Genomic DNA, 17,803 nt, shown 5'->3' with positions numbered 1-17,803 from the left:
AAATTAGACATCTTTTTGCTGCAAACTGAAAACTGATCTGTGAGGATGTACTTTTCTTTTTGGCTCTTTGCTAGAAATTCAGAATAGATATGGAATGGTTGAATCTCTCTCTTAGGCACCAGCTATATATAAGGACTAAAGGAAAGAAAACAAAAGGAATCTGTTCCACCAACAATGTCTCAAAACTTCTGGAAATTGTATTAAACTTTATGTTGCACGAGTTCTATGTTCCCGTGCATTAAACACTCCAAGATGCAAAAAATCAATTGTACATATGTTGTGTATATTATATACATTGATGTTGGGTTAAAAATGTTATTTTAGTCTTCATCGGGGAGCAGAATCATCAGGTATGCAATAAAAAATTTGTACACTTGCACAACAAGTATAGAGCATATTAAACAAACAATAATTCAGAGACCAGATCTTAAAATTGTCCATTTTGTTGATTGATCTATGATCAAGAACAATAGGAATCTTGACAGCCTGGTTCATGAAATGATGAATTTAAATTGTCTTTTATAAGAGAATTCATACTCTTTTGAGAGTAATTATGGTCAGCTGAGATTAGATTTTGCATTTTAAGAGTTCCATGATTTGAACAAAATGCAGGAAACAGTAACACACGGAACCAAGTAGTGAATCTTGCAAATATGGAGATTTGCTAATGCTCTTAAGTCTTAAACCTCATGCCACCATAAGCTTGTATGAGGAAATAATGCATAATGATTATATAAGAATTTTTTACTTTGTCTTGATCAACTGAGGATAACTTCTTCTACATTTTATCACAAAAACTGCCCTTTGTAGGGTCTGTGTGAAGAATAAAAGCTGTTGTTATATTTAAATCAAAAGACACATGGACGGTTAAGTAACGTAAAAGTGATTGTATCAAATCCTATCATTTTTATTTTTCATAAATTTTTTTTGTTACTATTTATTTATTTTCTCTGCGAAATCGAAACTGGTGGCTATATATAAGAGTTATTTTACATACAAATAGACAGACAGAGACAGATAGGAAGGCAGATAAATTTTATAATTTGGCTAAAGATAGAAAAACTGAAGTACACATGTGATGGAATGAGTATAATGATCAGTAATAATAACGATTAGTTTTGGACCGAGAAAGAAATAGCCTCCATTTCTTTTAACACAGGCAAAATATAAGTAATTTAGACAACATGACTGAGATTTAAGATTCAATAACAGAATTTTGTTTGTATTTAAGTATTGAGTTTTAGATTTATCATTTACAAAAGTATACTTCTTTATCTAGCGGTCAAAAATAGACTAATAGCTCAGAGCATTAAAACGAGAAACTCTGGTTTACACCAGACGCCTAAAGAAATATTATAATCCCCCTTCAAGATCCTGTATCGTCATTTCTGATGATTTCAATTCCCTCGATACATTTTGCTTTGTAATTTTATCCATTCCTTTTTGCAGCATGTTGATATCCAATGAATACAACATATCCCCACCACCATCCATTTCTTGCTCCATCTCATCACGTACACGGCTAGTTTGGGTGAGCTTCGAAAGCAATAACCAACTTCTTTGCTTCAATCTTCTCTTTTCCTCAGATACAAGTATCAGCATAGATTTCAAAACCGGGGAAAAAATAGCCTCCATTTCTTTCAACACTGTCATGATGGCTGATACCCCTGTAAGAGCCCGGGTCATGGATGACCCGGGATATCATATGGATTCCCAATTCAGGATCAATCTGCAAGATGGATTCTTCTGAAGCCGGGCAGGTGCAAGCCCGGGCTCTACTCCCCGGGCAACCAGACGCCTGGGCTCTTATATAAGCCCCCGGTAGGCATTCTAACCGGGCCACCTCGATATGAGCACCGCACTCGAGTACACTAGCAGAATAGGATGTGGGCGATTGTCCTATCTCTGACACTAATCCAAGTGGTTGACAAAATCAAATGGGCTGGATGTGACCAGTATGAGATTTGACATGTCAGAATATAGCCGCCCTACTATAATTAGTAGGTAGCACGCAGAACGAGGTCATCATTACTTCTCCTACTATAAATATCAGGTTCTCCCTTTACATTTACATTGATTTATTCACACCAATATCACACAGTCAACACTTGACTACATTGGTTTTATCGCTTGAGTACCCTGCTGACTTAAGCATCGGAGTGGCCACGCCGGACACCCCTCCGGCGCCCATTCACGAGTTCATTTCATTGTGTGCAGGTTACAGCTGAAGCCATATTACAGAGATATATCTCCTTGCTCTTATTCCCTTCATTATCTTGATAGCAGATCCGGTGGAGCAGCCGACCCGGCTCATCCATTTCACCAGGATCGCATCAATGGCTTTAAGATCTTTGGCTTTTTCTAGGAGTGGTGTCAAGTTCTGGTTGCTGCTCTTCATATTCTTGATGTTCATATAGATCATTTGGTTGATCTTCTTTCTTGAGGCCACGTAAGAATTGACGTCCTTTACTGTGGATGTTTCACCTTTGTTTCTTCTGATGGAGGATTCGATATGTTGAGATATTCCTCGGTTAAGCAGACAACATCTCGCGAAAATTTACAAAGATCCACGAGCCTGAGTGATCCTTCAAGAATTAGGACTAAAAAATTTGTACACATGCATAAGTAGCGTAATAATAATATAATAATTATTAGTAATTCAGGGAGCAGATCTTAGAAATGGCCCATTGGCATTTCCTGATTGATCTATGATTAAGAACAATAGGAATCTTGACAGCCTAGTTCTTGAATGATCATGCTGTTGCATTAATAAATTGTGGTATTGAAAAAAACAAAATACAAAATCAAATTGTGAAGGAATACGTGGATTTTTCATAATTTTGGAATTAAAAAATTATTAGCTTATTAAAATTTGCATTTTAGAGTTCACTAATATGAACACATTGCAGGAATCTGAAATATTCAGAACCAAAAATGAACTTAACTTTTTCTAAACTGAATATTTTTTGTTTTCTAATCTGCCAAAACTCCTGATCTCATGGCTTCATAAGCTTATGTAAGTAATTTTGGGTTCATAATCTCAAAAATTTTTACATTGTCTTGATCAACCAAATACCAATCAATAGCACTTCTACATTTTACATCAACTTCCTTTTGTTGGGTTAGTGACGAGTAAAAAGGTTTTGCTTGTGGTCTAAACATGCCAATTGTTGAGTTGAAGTATTGCTCATTCAGATTTAAGATCATTGAATTCAGAGATTGTTTATCGATCATAAATTTAGCACTCATTGGTTAAAAAGAACAGATTTGGAATCTTTACAGCCCATTGCTAAGTTACTTTAGATGTTCCATGCCAGGGAAAATGTACATCATTTCTTTTTCTCAATTTTCTGTAAACTTTATAATTCATGAAGGGTAAATATACCACTTAGATTGAAAAATCAACACCGTAACATAATTTTGAAAATCTTTATGTATTAGTTGAGTTTTATGCTTTATCATTAACTTAAAAAGTCACTGAAAGAACTGAAAGTTCTACCATTCTTGATACGGGACAAGAAAGATGAAACATCCATGACGTATGTTATATGATAAAATATGTAGACCTTTTTTCATGTAATTTACATACAAAGGGATTAAATTTTTGTTATTTCACTATTTCTTCACAGAAATTATTCAATTGATTCAATTAATGATCTCAATCGTACAATATCTAATTGGTCATTTTCTTAGGGTAAAATCAACGTCAACTGGTTAAATTTCGCATTCTATGGTTTCAGTGATACGAGCAAAAATGAAAAAGAGTTGCCTTGTTGGACTGCCAAAGGGAAGTTGAAGCAGGAAACAAAAACAAGATACTTTGACTAAATTGATGAGTAAACTGTGGATTTATCTGTAATAATCTTTAATCATTTACATGTGTAATCAAAACCTCAAAATTTAGGGCAAGTTCAAGTGATTAATGATCACTGAGAACATTAAGCAGAGAAACTCTTGTTTTCACTAAACTCCTAAACAAAGCTTCCAATCCCTCTTCAAGTTCATGGATTGTCATTTCTGATCCTTTCAACTTCTTCATGATGTTTTGAAGCGTTGCATTATCAATGCCTTTGATGGGCTTGTAGAAGTGCTCGTTAAACAAGTCATTGTAACTACATTCTTGATCTGCTTCAGAATATATGCGGCTTGTTTGAGTGAACTTTGAAAGCAAGGACCAATTTCTATGCTTTGATCTTGCTTTTGAACCAGAAAGGAGTGACAATACCGAATTTAGGACTGATGAAGAAATAGCCTCAATTTCTCTAAATACTATAACCATTGTTTTAAGATCAACGTCTTCTCGTACAAGTGTTGTTGAATTCTGCTTGCACCTTTTCGAGTTCATGATGCACTTCTTGTTGACCATTTTGTAAATCTTTTTTCTTGAGGCCACATAAGAATTGATGTCATCTGACGTGGCTGTTTGACCTCTATTTCTTCTAATGGAGGATTTGAGATCTTGAATGGATTCCTTGGATATAGAGGCAACATCTCTTGAAAATCCGCAAAGATCGACAAGAGCGAGTGACCCTTCAAGAATCTCATCAATCCAACTCCCACATTGGTCATGCCAGAGGGCTTGCTGGAATGAAGGCCTCTGGATCAGATTCTTGAGGGATTTGTGCAAATTAACGAGGCCAGCCAAGTTTGAACTCATAGATTTGCCTGTTGTTGATGTGGCTTCTGATCCCTTTAACTGGCATAACTGATCTTGAATCTCATTCATTACTGGAATGCATTCAGATGGTAAACTGTTTGATCTAGAATGGAAATTAGCCATCTTTTCTTGTAAAACAAGTATATCTTACTGTTTTATTCTTTACCAGAAAAGATATTTTGCGCTTCAATGCATCTTTCTTCCATACATAAGCTATATATAAGAAGACAACCAAACAAAAAACAAAAGGAATCCACTACACCTGCAATGACTCACCTGCTTAAATTTTAAAGTAAGGATAATAGTAGTCCACAAGCTCCATGTCCCCCGGATCTTGTACACCTTAATGGGAAAAAAACTCAAATCATATATCATTGCTACATCAAAAGTTTGACACCTAAGCAGGAGGAATCTTGACGAAAAGGAAGCTTGTTTAACAATACTGATTATGCATAGTGCTGGGGTGTTACTGATCTTCAGACAATGATAAATATAATAAGGCGCACACGAGTACTATCATACATGTTGGGCAGAGAAAATGTCCAAAAACAAAATCATATTTTGTTAAATTATAGCCACGCATTCAGGTTTCAGATCATGGAATCTTCACAGTTTAGAACTAAGAATGCTAGTTTAATATGCACACTGTTGCATTAATATATTATTTTGCATTATTGGTTGTTAATCCACGGGCATTGTCCAAGATATGAATCATTTGACGCTTACAAAATAGATATTGAGACATAACTATGATTGGACAAGAGGAGTCATATCCTAAAATCTTTGGAAAATGAAACGTGAACTGCTTTTAATACGACATTAATTAGTGAGAAATTCTTATAATTTCGGATTTGCAAAACTGCAAGAGAGAGAGCAATAATGGCATAAACATAATTTGGCATAAAAGTAAATATTTTTTCACGGATCGGGTCGGGTCGGATATTCGTCCTACAAAATAGACTGGAGAGACGATTTCATAAGAGTTTTGTGCCTTTATTTTAATTGTCGTTTCTTGGTTAAATAAAATTGAAAGGAACTGAGTTGCAACCAGCGGCATATATATTAAATTTGAAAAGGGAATTAGTATAAATTGAAAGTTTATTTTATTATATCTATCTCCTTTTCTTTTAAATGGAAAATGCGTATTCTGGTGGTTTTATTGTTGACTGTGATTTAGCATTGTTTGGGAAGTGGAGTGAATCGTCAAAGGCTAAAATCATTCTAAAGACGCACTTCCCCCACTCAAGCAGAGATATTGAGGATAATTTTTTTCCCTTTGGACGTTTTTAGCCGTCCATGCGGGACTCTTTGGTCTTCAAGCTGCGGCTTTCAAAATCAAGTTCAGCCAATATGACTTGTAGCCTCTCTCTTTTGGCTCATGAAGCTTGTGTTAATGCAGAAATTACTTGGGCATTAAATTCACCCGACCTCAGCGACTCTCCTTTGGCCCAAGTGGTGTATATATACCCCTTTATTTATTAATTAATTATTTATTTATTATATTAATTTATCCTTTTATTTTTATTTTTCATATGACCTAACCTAAAAAGATATTTTTATTAAAAAAAATATTTTATTTTTAGGAATAAAGTTAAGCAACGATATTTTCTAGAAAATACTACCTAAACGAATAATGTGTGGATAATAATTCAAACACGTAGAACCTACCAAGCAACACTTCAATCCATGGCTTTCATTGAATCAAGTGTCATTTGTGATTCTCCCATTCTCACTTCCTGGTGAAGTTTTCAAATTGCTTCCACTCTTATTAAATATCCTTTTCCCACTTCCCCTAACCCCTATAAACTACGAAAAATTTGCAGGGAAAACGAACCATTTCACAAATTTTCCTCATGGCTTCAACCTCGGCAAATCCTTTACTTTCCTCTAATTTCTTTGGCACCAAAATCGTGGTTCCCCGCACTCCCAAAACAGTACCAAGAAAATTTATAGTGCCGCAATCATTTTTTAGCAACAAGAATTCTGATAAATCGAATAATAGCATCCCAAATCAGGCTACTTTAGCTGCGTTACTTTTTTCTTCAATTACTCCCCAAGCGTTCGCATTAGATAATGCTCCTCCTCCTGCCCCGCAGGTGATTGAAATTGAGGCGCAAAATCCTGGCCCAACTTCACCCTTTGGTCAAAATCTAATCTTGAATGCTCCAAGTCCTCAGGCCAACCCTTCGTCTGACCTCCCCGAGGGTTCCCAATGGCGTTACAGCGAATTCTTGAATGCAGTGAAGAAGGGTAAGGTTGAGAGAGTAAGGTTTAGTAAAGACGGAAGTGCCCTTCAGCTGACGGCTGTAGATGGTCGTAGGGCAACTGTTATAGTGCCAAATGACCCGGACTTGATTGACATTTTAGCTATGAGTGGTGTTGATATTACTGTTTCCGAAGGTGACTCTGGGAATGGGCTGTTTAGTTTTATTGGGAATTTGTTGTTTCCTGTTCTTGCTTTTGCTGGTCTGTTCTTTTTGTTTAGGCGCGCCCAGGGCGGGCCTGGTGGACCTGGAGGGCTAGGCGGGCCAATGGATTTTGGGCGGTCTAAGTCCAAGTTCCAGGAGGTGCCTGAGACCGGGGTCGCATTTGCTGATGTTGCAGGGGCTGATCAAGCGAAATTGGAGTTGCAAGAAGTGGTTGATTTCCTGAAAAACCCTGATAAGTACACTGCATTGGGCGCAAAAATACCTAAAGGCTGCCTTTTGGTCGGTCCACCTGGTACAGGAAAAACGCTTTTGGCCAGAGCAGTGGCTGGTGAGGCCGGGGTTCCGTTCTTCTCTTGTGCTGCTTCAGAATTTGTGGAGCTGTTTGTGGGTGTTGGAGCTTCAAGAGTGAGGGATTTATTCGAGAAAGCAAAGTCGAAGGCACCTTGCATTGTTTTCATTGATGAGATTGATGCCGTTGGAAGGCAGAGAGGGGCAGGGCTTGGTGGTGGGAATGATGAGAGGGAGCAGACTATTAATCAGCTCTTGACTGAAATGGACGGATTCTCTGGTAATTCTGGTGTTATAGTGTTGGGAGCAACTAACAGACCGGATGTTCTTGATGCAGCGTTGTTGAGGCCCGGTAGGTTTGATAGACAGGTCACAGTCGACAGGCCTGATGTTGCTGGTAGAGTCAAGATTCTTCAGGTAGGGAACTCGTCTACATTCTCTTTCCGTAGTTTCTCATTGAAGTTGACGGTCGTATTGATATAAAATGGCATCCATGAAGTTAAAAAAAGTAGTAAATAACTCCTTTATATATCTGACCCAAGAATGAAGGACTGTCGTGTTGTTTAGGCTTCTATAGTAACTTACGGTAAATTCCAAGAGAGATCCGTTAGGTGTAATCATTCCCATCCTACCCTATCCAACCATGAATTTTCGGTGATATGCTAGAAACCATATTATGAATCGAAATAAACATATCCCCTGCTGTGCTGTTTAAAAAGGTTTTCTTTTGTGCTGTTTTAACCAAACTTCAACCGAGTTTCTCTCCACTTTCATTAGAGGTTGTACTCACTCCCATAGACCCATACTGCTCAAAATTGTTACTGGAACTTTTCAAGTTAAAAGATAATTAGCTATGCAATAAAGATTTTATGTGAGGTATGAGTATAGTACATTTTTGTTCCATAACTGGCATATGGAATGTCTTTTGTATCAGGTGCATTCCAGAGGAAAGGCTCTTGCAAAGGATGTTGATTTTGACAAGGTTGCCCGGAGAACACCAGGTTTCACCGGTGCAGATTTGCAAAACTTGATGAATGAAGCAGCCATCCTCGCAGCAAGGCGTGACCTTAAGGAAATAAGTAAAGATGAGATATCTGATGCTCTGGAGAGGATAATTGCTGGGCCAGAGAAGAAAAATGCAGTTGTTTCTGAAGAAAAGAAGAGGCTTGTTGCTTATCACGGTGCTGAACCATTTCAAACCATCAAACAGTTTCTTTTTTATTTATTTTAACTTTGTACTTTTGCCTAAATTCGATATTAAATTTTGTTGTAGAGGCTGGTCATGCTTTAGTTGGTGCCCTGATGCCCGAGTATGACCCTGTTGCCAAAATTTCCATTATTCCTCGTGGCCAAGCTGGTGGACTTACCTTCTTTGCTCCAAGTGAAGAGAGGCTCGAGTCTGGATTATACAGTCGAAGCTACCTAGAAAATCAGATGGCTGTTGCTCTCGGCGGAAGGTTGGTTTAACAATTTTGAATCTTGCAATCCATGATTATATAAATGAGTAAATAAAACATGATTTATTTATTTTTTGAGGAAAATATATTATATATATGATACATTAAAAGATCATATACCGTTAGTAGTAACCTTTTTTCCGGTTTATTTGTACAAATTTGTCAAAAATTAGGCACTAGGGACCCATAAATAACCACCAAGTCCACCTTAATTAGAAGGGGATCGAGCATTGGAGATTTCGAACTTGTGACCTCTTAACTTTGGTAACATTTGAGAAACATGCTTCCCGAGAAGCTGAGCTCGTATGAGGTGTCCAAATAAGTGTGCTACATTTAACACTTCCAATTAGTAATACCATACTGAAAATGCAAGGACATCATGCTTTTGCTTGCTTTGTTCATGCAGAGTAGCTGAGGAGGTTATTTTCGGAGAGGATAATGTAACAACTGGCGCATCCAATGACTTCATGCAAGTTTCACGGGTTGCAAGGCAGATGGTCGAGAGATTCGGGTTCAGTAAAAAGATTGGACAAGTGGCCATAGGTGGTGGTGGTGGAAACCCCTTTCTTGGCCAACAGGTACTGACGTTCTTGCAATTTTTACAACCTGATCGATATCTTTTTACTCATAGAAATTTTCCTTTACATATATGCTACATATACGTGCAGATGTCAACACAGAAAGACTACTCCATGGCGACTGCTGACGTGGTTGATGCAGAAGTGAGAGAGCTGGTGGAGAAAGCATATTCAAGGGCCAAGCAGATTATGACCACACATGTAGACATTCTGCACAAGCTTGCTCAGCTGCTGATAGAGAAAGAAACCGTTGATGGAGAAGAGTTCATGAGCCTCTTCATTGACGGGAAAGCTGAACTGTACTTGGCGTGATCTGATTGTGTAAAGAATATTTATGGAAAAATTGATGTATATTCAGGTCTAAATACCAGTTGTACACACACATGCTGAACGTATTAGAGTGAATACTGAACACTGAAATCTACGGCTGTGAATGTGAATGGCCTCGACATTATTCAATTTTGAACAAAGATACACCTCAACTTCATCATCTTTCTACATTGGTTACTTCAATATATTATACGTATTTACAATTCTTTTACTCACCTTCCTAATTTGATCGTTGTGTGAGTTTTATCTGGACGCCTCCTGGTTATCTTCTAATGTTCTTCTTTCTCAGCACGATCCTTGTATCATTGATATGTAAAAAGGCTTGAAAATTTTCAAGTTCAGACATTTTGTTTAAAACAAGTAGTAGTAGAGTACCATTTCGCTGGTTCTGAGTGTGTGTCGCCGAAAACAGACAGGGAAATGGTGCGCAGAGGATGTATCCTTGGAAACAACACCAATTGTTCGATTATGTGGAGTACTTATCTATGTATTAGCAGATATTGTCCCCTATTATTGTCAGCGCAGCAAACGAGGATGCTGCTTGTCTCAATGAATATCCGATTCAAACTCGAGCATCTTCTTCTTCTTCTTGTTTTTTTTTTTTTTTATAACTCGAGCATTAGTTAGAAAATTCTCTTTTTTGTTGTTAAATATAAAATATTTTGCCTATGCTTTAGATGCTGCTTGAACTTTATATCTTTGAGTCGGGTAGAGTGAGGCAACATTTACCATTAATTGACAACATATAATTGAAACATCCGCGAGCTAAAAAAATTTACCAAAGCCAAATACAAAAGAGTAAAAGAAGTTTTATATACATTTTTTCAAGCATCAACCACAAATAAAACTTTGCAAAGCACGTAACTTTACCGCAAAAAGATGCACAATTTGATTTAGTTATTTGGTGCTATTGTGTGAGAACATTGAGTAATGAAACCCTAGAATTGATCAAACTCCTGAAAACCCTCTCGCCTGACCCTTCAATATCTACTATACAATCTTCCATTCCATGCATTTTCTTGCTCACATTTTTCACATCCTCCTCTTTTTTCTTCCTTAAACCCGACAAATCATCCAAATTTATTTCTTCCAGTTCTCTAATTCCCTCTTCACTCTTCCCTTTCTTCTTGAAGCTGAGCCCAATGGAAGATGGTTTTCGGAATGCGGAAGAGTTCGAAATACCGCCAAAAACCGTGGCTGAAATTACTATGGTGGCTTTGATTACATCGTTTATGACTTCGATCAGCTCTGCTTCTTCATCATGCGATGACCCCACCTGCATTATCGGTTTTCCCATCGAATGAAAATTACAAACAAGATTGCTGATTTCTTTACCGATTCTGTTTAGATTTTTGGAATGCACGACGATTTTGCTGTCGTCTCTTCTTCTCACCGCGATTTGAGCTGCGGAATACTCCTCTTTTAACCTCAGGACCAGCGTCTGGAACATGCTGTAGACTTCGACGAATCGGAGCAAGTGTTCCAGCAGCTTCTCCATCAAGTCGGGGTAGTGCCCACCGCCGCGGAGAGATTCTCGAGTCTGTGGTAGCTGTAAAAGATCGTCCATCGAATCGTGGACCATTTTCATCCGGATCAAACCGTCGCAGAGCCAAGCAGAGGTTCTTAGTCCGGATTCTGAAGTAGCCCAGTCGTTCAAGTAATCGATTTTGTCTCGGAGCTGGAAAATTATCGGGTGTGATGGGCATGGGAGACTGGCGGATCTGGCATGAAGTGTTTTCTTGGGTTTTGACGAATTGTGGTTCTGAAACGAGAGGGATCTGCGGAAATTAGTCACCATTTTTGGTGCCATGAAGGTGTTAGTGGAATGGATGATGTATTGCGAGGTTGATGAATGAAATATGAAAGTGTGCAGAGTATATAAATGCAGGAGCGGGGAGCTGGCGACCGCGTATAATGACGAGTGAGGTAAAGGAGAAGACGAGCGCACGAGGGGGTGGGATCCGCGCATGGCTGTCGGCCGGGTGGCATTGCATGTGGTCCATAAACGTCAGGTAAGTTTAACTGTCGCATTCATAATGATCTGAATGTGGTCTTAAGAGAATTGAGAAGATCATTTTTTTATGAAATATATAAATTTATTATGGAATCATTTTTTTTAAGAAGATGGAGTAACCTAACTATATTGACTGCGCACATCATGTATGCCGTGTAATAAATAATATTTGCTACACGACAAGAAATGCATTTTTATAAATAGAACATCGATTTATTAACTTCGTGTTTGAATTGCCACTGAACGAGTGGTCCATTATTGGTACGTACGTGTATGAAATTGGATATTAATTGAATCCAATAATTGGCGGAGTAACGATATTGATAAGTCAAGCTGGCTTCACACCGCATTCCTTTCTGACAAATAGTATATGTTTATCATTATTGCCAAATATTTTGTGAGGTGGATTATGATCTTATTCTTAGATCAAGTCGTCGTAGCCTTTAATGACATCTTATTTAAAAACGATATTCGATATATTTTTTCATTTCATTGCAACAAATCTTCAGTTGATCGACTGGCACTGCGTGGGAGTACCACTTATCATACTTCTAACAATAATTGATGATAACTAAATTAAAAATAAACACATTTAGTTTAGTTTTGGAAAAAATATAGTTTTTTTTTTGTCCGAAACCACTAAAAATGATGTTTTCTTACTATACTAGTTTGATTAAAAATAAAATATATATTAAACACATTAAAATCTACCTAAACAAAAATAAATAGAAACGACAATTTTTTTCCTCTCATTTTGAAATATTAAAGGTCGTTTTGTTTTTTTTTTTTCCTTAGATTAAATTTAGCGTGTGTAATATAAACTTTTATTTTCCCACATGTATCATATAAAAGAACAACAATGTCAAAAATACTATATTCATGGATTTATTGGTTTTGGGTTTTAAAAAAAGACCAAAACCTAAAACAAAATTGTGGATGAAAATCAAACTTTGACATGTTATCAAATTAAAACTCAAATATCTCAACTTACAAAAATAAAATTATAATTTCCCTCTTCTTTCATTATATTAGCAAAAAACATGTGAATTGTACGTGATAACATATTTGATATAAAAAAAAATTTTAAAATAACTCTAAGTTTACTTGCATTCATTAATAGGAATAAAATAAGTAGTGACAATTTCAAATGATCTATTTGTTTCATAATTTTTTTTTTGAGTTGTGCTACATTCCTAATACTAGCTAGAGTTCTTATGCTTAGATAGTAAGTTTCTTTGGATAAATAGAATTACGTTTTGAGCTCTATTTTTTTTTATTTAAATAGTGTTCCAAAACATAAATTTAAAATTATAAGTCTACAAAATGAGTGATTGACCTAAATTTTCTTTAAATCGCGAATCATATATTGCAAAATTATTACAAACATAAATAAAACATTCTATAATAATGAAATTAGATCGAAAGTCCAAAAATATACAAAAACACATGATCATCCCAAAACGTGAAGATCGAAATATCATAAAAGGTAACATTTATAAATTTAGAAAATTACTTGTAGAATATATATACACAGGACGATTTAAATTTATAATTTCACATTCTTAAATATCTATGACATTGCAATCTCTACCTAAATATTCTAGAAATAAATAGTAATATCCGAGCGTGGAATGATATTTGATCGCCACGTTTTTCTTCGTACACTTGTCAACTGCCGCATGTGGATGGCAACATAATAAAAAATGGCTGCCGACTAACTAGCCATTCCCATAACGCATCAGCTTAGCAATGGAAAAAGAAAAGAGAGAACGCAGCAAGAGAAGGATGAAGCGGAGGGTGGGAAGAGGCAGCACCAGCCACCTAATATTTCACCGTTGCAGCCACTCACTGTAAACGCATACGGCGGCGGAATGTATGGAACCGAGGAGGGTCAATTGAAAGATCCGACGAAGCCACCAGCCAGCGCCACACAGAGCGCGGATGGGCCGGATAAGGTCACGCCCCGGCCCAAGCATAAGCCGCCTCCATCCACCGGTGATAAGGACCTAGATATAACTGGCCAATCTTACATTCAGTGATTCAAATGTTCTCAGTATTATCGTCGATTGATTTGTTTGCTAAGATGATGTCGAAAATTACGAGGTCGATACGCATGTTGTATCTTTTATATGTATATACGTGGAATATAAAATGTATAGAAATCATGCATCCTGGAGCTATGGAGATAATGCATGTAATAATAAAAATGTATTTGAAATCCTCAAAATACACCTTCATATATATATTGTAAGTATTTGATATCATGAATTTTAAAAGACTCGATCTAAATTCATTTTTATATGAATTTGTCTGAAATTTTAAAATAATGATAATAACATAGTCTATCAATTTTCACAAAATTATTGAAGCCAAATCTTCTCCTGGGAAGATGATGCCATTCTTGTCTCGTGTACCACTATATTCGTCTTGGTTCTTAGTACACATTACTGTCTCAAGAATTATGAGATAATATCAAATATTACAGTCCATCAATATAGTTCATATCCTTAATTTCGTTTAAGGATATAAATTCAGAAAAAAAGGCATATATATGCCAAAAACATTGTAGTAAAGCTTTTTTCATAGAAACCAAATTTATTCATTTTCTCACCCAAACAACTAAAAAAACTACACAAATCTGTAAAAGTAAATACCTTGATTAAATAAATCTTCTAATTAGTTATTTGGTAGCAGTGTATTAAAAGCTTTATAATATATTAAGATAGATTTTCAAAGATATGACTACAATAAAATTTTAAACAATCAATTACAACCAAGTTTGATAATAATTAATCAATTGCAGAAAAAGTGGACGTATGAATATGAAATATCTAAAAATTTCCTTTTTCTAACTTAATATTAAAACAAGTTATGTATTTTTAGAATAAATTAGTTTCCGTATTTACACTTTAGACTATTCGTAATATACTAATATGCTGGGTTTTTACTATATATTAGTATTTTTTTCACGCATATTGTGTGCATATTTTAAGTATTTTTTTTATTGATTATATTATTTTAAATTAATTTAATGATAAGAAATTAAAAAATAAATAGTTTTTTTAAAAATAAAAAATAAATTGTTTCACCCTCCATCAAAATTAGTTAATCTAAAATCCCATCTTAATTAATAGTACACAAAAATATTAGTCAATTTTGTGAGACAAATCTTTTATTCGAATAATTCATATATTATATTAAAAATATTATTTTTTATTATAAATATATGGGGAGTTCACCCGTGAAATTAAGATACCAAGAGACACTCTTAATTGTAATAGTAATTTGTGTGTGTATTTATATATTAATTAATAATATTTTGGCTTTATCCATTTGGTTATCAATTGAAATATATTTATTCCAGACGTTTCATTTCCATTGCTATCACAGTTTCACTCACATCTCTCTCACTGCAAAAAGAATCAATTAAATAAGAAATCCTGTGCTTTTTGAATCTTAATTCCGAGATTTTCGACTATAATATTTACACAAAATTGCTTTGAACTTAATCCTTAAGATTTCATTTCTCGTGTCCGATCGGAGATGCAGTTTTCTACCTGCGGGATTGTCATTGGAGATAGCTCTCGGATCTGTATGTCTCTCGCTTCTGCACAAAACTATCCACTTATGTGCTATAAACAGTATCTGCGGCGTTTTAGTGTGTGCGACTTGATTTTATTTAATTGTTACCCCTCTTTCGCGAGATCTTTGACCATATTGTTGGCTATTGTTGGGAAAATGTTTCTGATTTTTAGTGTATGCGTTTATTTCATTTTTTTTCTATCCAGTGATTGTGCGATTCGCTTGGAGGATTTTAATTTTATATGCGAATTCTAGTGAATATGATTAATTCGACTCTATGTAGGTGAAATCACCTTGTTGGTTTTCACCTTTTTAATTCTTTTTACCAGTTTTACGTTTGTTGATCTTAACGTGGAATAACTTGTTAAAAATCATAAAAATATAACCTTGTAATGAATTAGTATCGTAGCATCATTGATCTGTGCGTATTTTGAAGTAATGTGGATTGCTAAGTAAGATTCGGTTCTTTCTTTACTTGGATAAGCGCCTTGTTTAGCGTACTTAAAAATGGAACTCTCGTCGTGATTTATGTCTTTCCATTATTTTTTGCCTCACAGAGCAACCAGTAGTAATTCCATCGTAATCAGGAAGTTGATGCTTTATAGAATTAGGTCTGAAGCTGGTGATGTTTTATCTATCTTCAGATTATCAGTCCTATATTGCTAAATATGTGAGTCTGTTGTGTGTCGCTCATGGCAGGTGAGTAATTGTGCTCGGACTCAGATAAAGCTTAAAAGAAAGGAATTGGGTTGGTTGGTGCTTGGATGAGAAGAACTAATGTTATTTGCAGTAGAAGGAGGAGGATTTTTCTCTTCTTCAGCTTCTGGATACTGTAAGGGATTGACACTTCTATTATTGGGTCAAAAAAACGAAGCGAAACCCATGAGAGTAACTCCGTGGAATCACTACCCGTTGGTGGACCAAGAGACGGTTCCTGATATCCAGCTGGCTTCTGGTAAGGATAGAATTGCACGTGGGTGCGCCTCATTTGGATGTTTTGGTCGCGCTGCAACTGGACTTCAGAACTCATCTCCTCTGAAAGTCGGACCTAACCAAAACCAAGAAGTCTTGTCAGAACCTACAGTTTTTGTTGAGTGTAAAAATGAAAGGAACTTGGCTGATCAGATTGACGATAATCTTAGTGCTAGGAATATATTTAGTTTAAAAAGCAGTTTGAAGAAATCGACAGATAGTTCATTATCTCTAGTGGCTTCGGCTGGTGTAGGTTGCACCGATAGAAGTGAACCTGAAGCATTATCTGAAATGAATTATTCTGCTGCTAGTCAAATGGGGAGGAGGAAAGTGCAGTGGATGGATGCAACTGGGGGAGAGCTTGTTGAGGTTCGGGAATTTGAGATGAGGTACAAGAGCTTCATTTTCTAATTTTTCCCATCAAAATACTGCTATGTTTCTTGAACCCGTTCATAAGCTTTTATGATTTTTTTGCTAGTATGTATTGGTGTCATAAACTGTATTTCCTTAGCTTTTGGTTTCGTTAAAGTAGGTGGAACTTACACCATATGGCTGATAGCCTGAATGATTGGTTAAGATTTATAGTTTCCGCCTTTTGGGAGAGATGAGAAGTGACTATGTCGTCAATTTAAATGCGGAATTAAAACTTCTAAATTGCTTTCTTAAATGTCGAAATGTGTATCTATAATTTGATTGGCCCTGCTTCCTGGTGCATATGGTACAAATATCCTCTGTTACGCATCCTGTCAAGTTTCAAACCACACCTTTGAATTCTTGGCGACTGGGACGACTTTAAATAAGAACTTGAACTTTCTGGTCAGTCAGGTTTCTGAAGCCCAAAGTTTTCAGAGTCTGATTCACGGTCAGCAAGGATGAAAAATTTAGGGATTTAAGTCGCGGTATTAGTTGTCTGAGGAATGTGAATGTGCCATCATGCTGACGTCTTAGGTTTTTTGAAAAATCAAATAAAGTAAACTGCATGCAGTGGGTAGCGCATGTACCATGGCCCTTGGCATGGCACCATAGACTTGCCAATTTAGATAATCTAGTGAAGTTTACTCAACATAAGGATGTTAATTGCACTTCTAATGCCCTTTTTGAGGAATTTTTTGTTCGGTCCTTACTGATTAGAAGAAGGCGAATGTTATAAATCTGTACATGATGTGGAATCTCATGGACATACTAGCGTGGAAGATATAGATCTATAGGTCTGTCGAGATAAGAAATTTTACTAATTTGGTTTAGTTGGATTGTTTTGTTTAAGCCTCTGTGTTCGTCCGAGGGACTCGAATTCTGTGTTGAGAGGGTTGTATGAGATATCTCCGCATCTTTCTTTTACGTGGTTTTGATTTTCCTGTTTTATACTTGAGGGTCCTTTTAGTTTGTTTGAAGAGATTAAAGCGATAAATAATATCATGATTATTAAAATATTTGAGTATGATGTAAAATAGTATTAAATAAGAGTGGGTCTCATGTGAGACCGTCTCACGGATCTT

The 17,803-nt window shown here is 36.1% G+C and overlaps 4 protein-coding genes across 4 annotated transcripts; 2 read left to right on the top strand and 2 right to left on the bottom strand.

The window, feature by feature from the left end:
- Positions 1–3,453: 3,453 nt before the first annotated feature.
- On the bottom strand, positions 3,454–4,823 carry LOC140970245 (uncharacterized). The gene has a single exon (XM_073431894.1). The coding sequence runs from the start codon at positions 4,778–4,780 to the stop codon at positions 3,920–3,922; it is 861 nt and encodes a 286-aa protein (XP_073287995.1). The 5' UTR covers positions 4,781–4,823; the 3' UTR covers positions 3,454–3,919.
- Positions 4,824–6,306: 1,483 nt separating this feature from the next.
- Positions 6,307–9,899, top strand: LOC140970246 (ATP-dependent zinc metalloprotease FTSH, chloroplastic). The gene is made up of 5 exons (XM_073431895.1): positions 6,307–7,791; positions 8,309–8,555; positions 8,648–8,831; positions 9,238–9,409; positions 9,500–9,899. Exons 1-5 carry the CDS (start codon positions 6,511–6,513, stop codon positions 9,719–9,721), a joined length of 2,106 nt encoding a protein of 701 aa, XP_073287996.1. The 5' UTR covers positions 6,307–6,510; the 3' UTR covers positions 9,722–9,899.
- A 747-nt stretch (positions 9,900–10,646) lies between these two features.
- Positions 10,647–11,537, bottom strand: LOC140970248 (uncharacterized). Its single transcript, XM_073431898.1, has one exon. It carries the CDS (start codon positions 11,535–11,537, stop codon positions 10,647–10,649), a length of 891 nt encoding a protein of 296 aa, XP_073287999.1.
- A 116-nt stretch (positions 11,538–11,653) lies between these two features.
- Positions 11,654–13,903, top strand: LOC140970247 (uncharacterized). Its single transcript, XM_073431897.1, has 2 exons — positions 11,654–11,751; positions 13,471–13,903. The coding sequence occupies exons 1-2, from the start codon at positions 11,654–11,656 to the stop codon at positions 13,790–13,792; spliced, it is 420 nt and encodes a 139-aa protein (XP_073287998.1). The 3' UTR covers positions 13,793–13,903.
- The last annotated feature ends 3,900 nt before the right edge of the window (positions 13,904–17,803 follow it).

Source organism: Primulina huaijiensis, unplaced genomic scaffold (genome assembly GCF_012295235.1).
Source record: "Primulina huaijiensis isolate GDHJ02 unplaced genomic scaffold, ASM1229523v2 scaffold43385, whole genome shotgun sequence".
In the NCBI taxonomy this organism is placed as follows: Eukaryota; Viridiplantae; Streptophyta; class Magnoliopsida; order Lamiales; family Gesneriaceae; genus Primulina; species Primulina huaijiensis.
Note: the sequence above shows the minus strand (reverse complement) of the source record. Positions and strands in the feature narration are given on the sequence as shown.

Excerpts from the sequence above, each read along its gene's own strand:
- LOC140970245 (XM_073431894.1), bottom strand. The coding sequence starts at position 4,780 with ATGGCTAATTTCCATTCTAGATCAAACAGTTTACCATCTGAATGCATT.
- LOC140970246 (XM_073431895.1), top strand. The coding sequence starts at position 6,511 with ATGGCTTCAACCTCGGCAAATCCTTTACTTTCCTCTAATTTCTTTGGC. Across the intron at positions 8,556-8,647 it reads GAGGCTTGTTGCTTATCACG|AGGCTGGTCATGCTTTAGTT; the intron begins GTGCTGAACCAT and ends ATTTTGTTGTAG. Across the intron at positions 9,410-9,499 it reads ACCCCTTTCTTGGCCAACAG|ATGTCAACACAGAAAGACTA; the intron begins GTACTGACGTTC and ends ATATACGTGCAG.
- LOC140970248 (XM_073431898.1), bottom strand. The coding sequence starts at position 11,537 with ATGGTGACTAATTTCCGCAGATCCCTCTCGTTTCAGAACCACAATTCG.
- LOC140970247 (XM_073431897.1), top strand. The coding sequence starts at position 11,654 with ATGACGAGTGAGGTAAAGGAGAAGACGAGCGCACGAGGGGGTGGGATC. Across the intron at positions 11,752-13,470 it reads ATGTGGTCCATAAACGTCAG|ACTAGCCATTCCCATAACGC; the intron begins GTAAGTTTAACT and ends GGCTGCCGACTA.